This window comes from Mus caroli, chromosome 6 (assembly GCF_900094665.2).
Source record: "Mus caroli chromosome 6, CAROLI_EIJ_v1.1, whole genome shotgun sequence".
Taxonomy (NCBI): Eukaryota; Metazoa; Chordata; class Mammalia; order Rodentia; family Muridae; genus Mus; species Mus caroli.
Window position 1 is genome coordinate 25,250,740 of NC_034575.1, and position 2,258 is coordinate 25,252,997.

The 2,258-nt window shown below is 46.1% G+C and overlaps 1 protein-coding gene across 1 annotated transcript in view; it reads right to left on the bottom strand.

The window, feature by feature from the left end:
* Window positions 1-1,787, bottom strand: part of Zc3hc1 (zinc finger C3HC-type containing 1) — a 22,259-nt gene extending 20,472 nt beyond the window's left edge. Inside the window, exon 1 of the mRNA XM_021164814.1 lies at window positions 1,627-1,787. Coding sequence (XP_021020473.1) covers window positions 1,627-1,772 — 146 coding nt within the window. The 5' untranslated portion in view covers window positions 1,773-1,787. The remainder of the gene's footprint in view (window positions 1-1,626) is intronic.
* Between the last annotated feature and the right edge of the window lie 471 nt (window positions 1,788-2,258).

Consider the following 2,258-nt stretch of genomic DNA (forward strand, 5'->3'; position numbering starts at 1 on the left):
CATCCATTGAGCCATTTTTTTTTCCATTTTTGTTTGTTTGAGACAGGGTTTCTCTGTGTAGCCCTGGCTGTCCTGGAACTCACTCTGTAGACCAGGCTGACCTCAAACTCAGAAATCCGCCTGCCTCTGCCTCCTGAGTGCTGGGACTAAAGGTGTGCGCCACCACACCCGGCTTCTCCAGCACTTTCTTGTTCTGTTCTGTTCTTTTCTCTCTCTCTCTCTCTCTCTCTCTCTCTCTTTTGTTGTTGTTGTTGTTTGAGACAGGATTTCTCTGTGTAACAGCCCTGGCTCTTGTGCCTATTCTGAAACCTACTTTGTACACCAGGCTGACCTAGGAACTCACAGAGATCCCCCTGCCTCTGTATGATGAGTGCTGGAATTAAAGGCCTGTGCCACCACACCCAGCCCAGGTTTGGGCTTTCTTAACCTTGATAACGAAGCCACTCTATATTTCTCAGAGATCTTCGAAATAAATGTCATTTAATGCCTATCTAGGTTTAGGAATCTTGTGATGCCCCCTTCCCCCTCAAGAACCACATTTTCTTGAATTTTATCTGTAAATCTCTGAGGAGTTTTCTTGGGATAATTTTCTTTCAAGTCTCAATTATTGGTGCTATCTTATTGTTAAAGTTAAAGAGACAGGGTTTCTCTGTGTAGCCTTGGCTGTCCTGAATTCATTCTGTAGACCAGGCTGGCCTCGAACTCAGGGATCTGCCTGCCCTTGCCTCCGGAGTGCTGGGATTTTAGGCATACACCGCTACCACCACCAATCTTTTCGACTGTGTCATCTTGAATACCCCTGGTTTTGCTTTGAGAGACAGGGTCTCATTCTGTAACTTAGGCTCGTCCTGGAACAATATAAAAGAAACTGATCCAAACTTTACAGCAACCTCCTATCTTCAAACTTTCAAGCACTGGCCTTATGAGCCTGCACCCCTATGCTCAGCTATAAACCACTTTAACAATTGTATGATGCCGGGCAATGGTGGCGCATACCTGAAATCTCAGCACTTGGGAGGCAGAGGCAGGTGGATTTCTGAGTTCCAGGCCAGCCTGGGCTACAGAGTGAGTTCCAGGACAGCCAGGGCTACACAGAGAAATCCTGTCTCGAAAAACCGAGAATGAATAAATAAATAAATAAATAAATAAATAAATAAATAAATGTTGTATGATACCACTACCAGTTTAATAAAGTGCTAGAGATCAAATCTTGAGCTGAGTGCACGCTAAGCTACCTAATTCCCAGCCCAGTATAAACTATTTAATTAAGGAAGGAGTGAAGGAGGGAAACGACATGTTATCACGTAACTTCATTTTACTATCTTTCTATTTACTGTGTGATTGCTTCATTTACAATCCCGTGTAATTTGCTCTATACCTTTAAGACTGTCCTCTCTCTCTCTCAAAAAAAGGTTTATTACAAAATTTCGCTGGTGATACGGCATTAGGTACATCCAGAAGCTACCGAAGCCGAGCAACAGAGAAGGCCAGTCTCCTTCAGAGCTCAGGAAGAATTCTACCTCGCCCACCAAGTCACGGATGGAAGCGACCCGTTGCGTCCCCCGCCCCCTGCTCCAAGCGGTTGCTCCCCAAGCCACTCCAGCGCTCACAGCCTAGATGACTCACGGTTCTGTGCCTCCATCTTCCGGGACAATTCCTTCATCTATCAGCTCCCGAACTTTCTGGGGTGTCCCTTCAGGGGAACGAACGACTGAACCCCAAGTCTTTTCAATACCCGCAACAAACAGCTGCCCCTCACTGGTAGCCGCCATCTTGGTCCGGCCGGAATTGGGTCCCCTCGCGCGTTTAGGCTCAGGAACTTATGTTCTGAGTTAAGCCCCGCCCCCTGACCTATCAAAATAGTGACGGCAAGCCCCACCTTTTCTTGGTTATCTAAAAGAATTTAAGAGTGGGTATGTCGTTTAAGATTAAGTGTAAGTTATTTGCTTGTCTGATGAATTAACATATTTAGATTAACACAGAGTTTTCTTTTTTGATATAGAGTTTACTATGCAGTCCTGGAATTCAAGAGATCCGCCTGCCTCTTCTTCCGGAATGCTAGGATTAAAGCCGTGTGCCACCACAAAAAAAGAGTTGTAAAGGTGATGTCTCTCCCGCTTCAGTAGGAAGTCATACTTTCATAAAAGCCATACCGACGCCAGGCGGTGGTGGCGCACGCCTTTAATCCCAGCACTTGGGAGGCAGAGGCAGGTGGATTTCTGAGTTCGAGGCCAGCCTGGTCTACAGAGTGAGTGCCA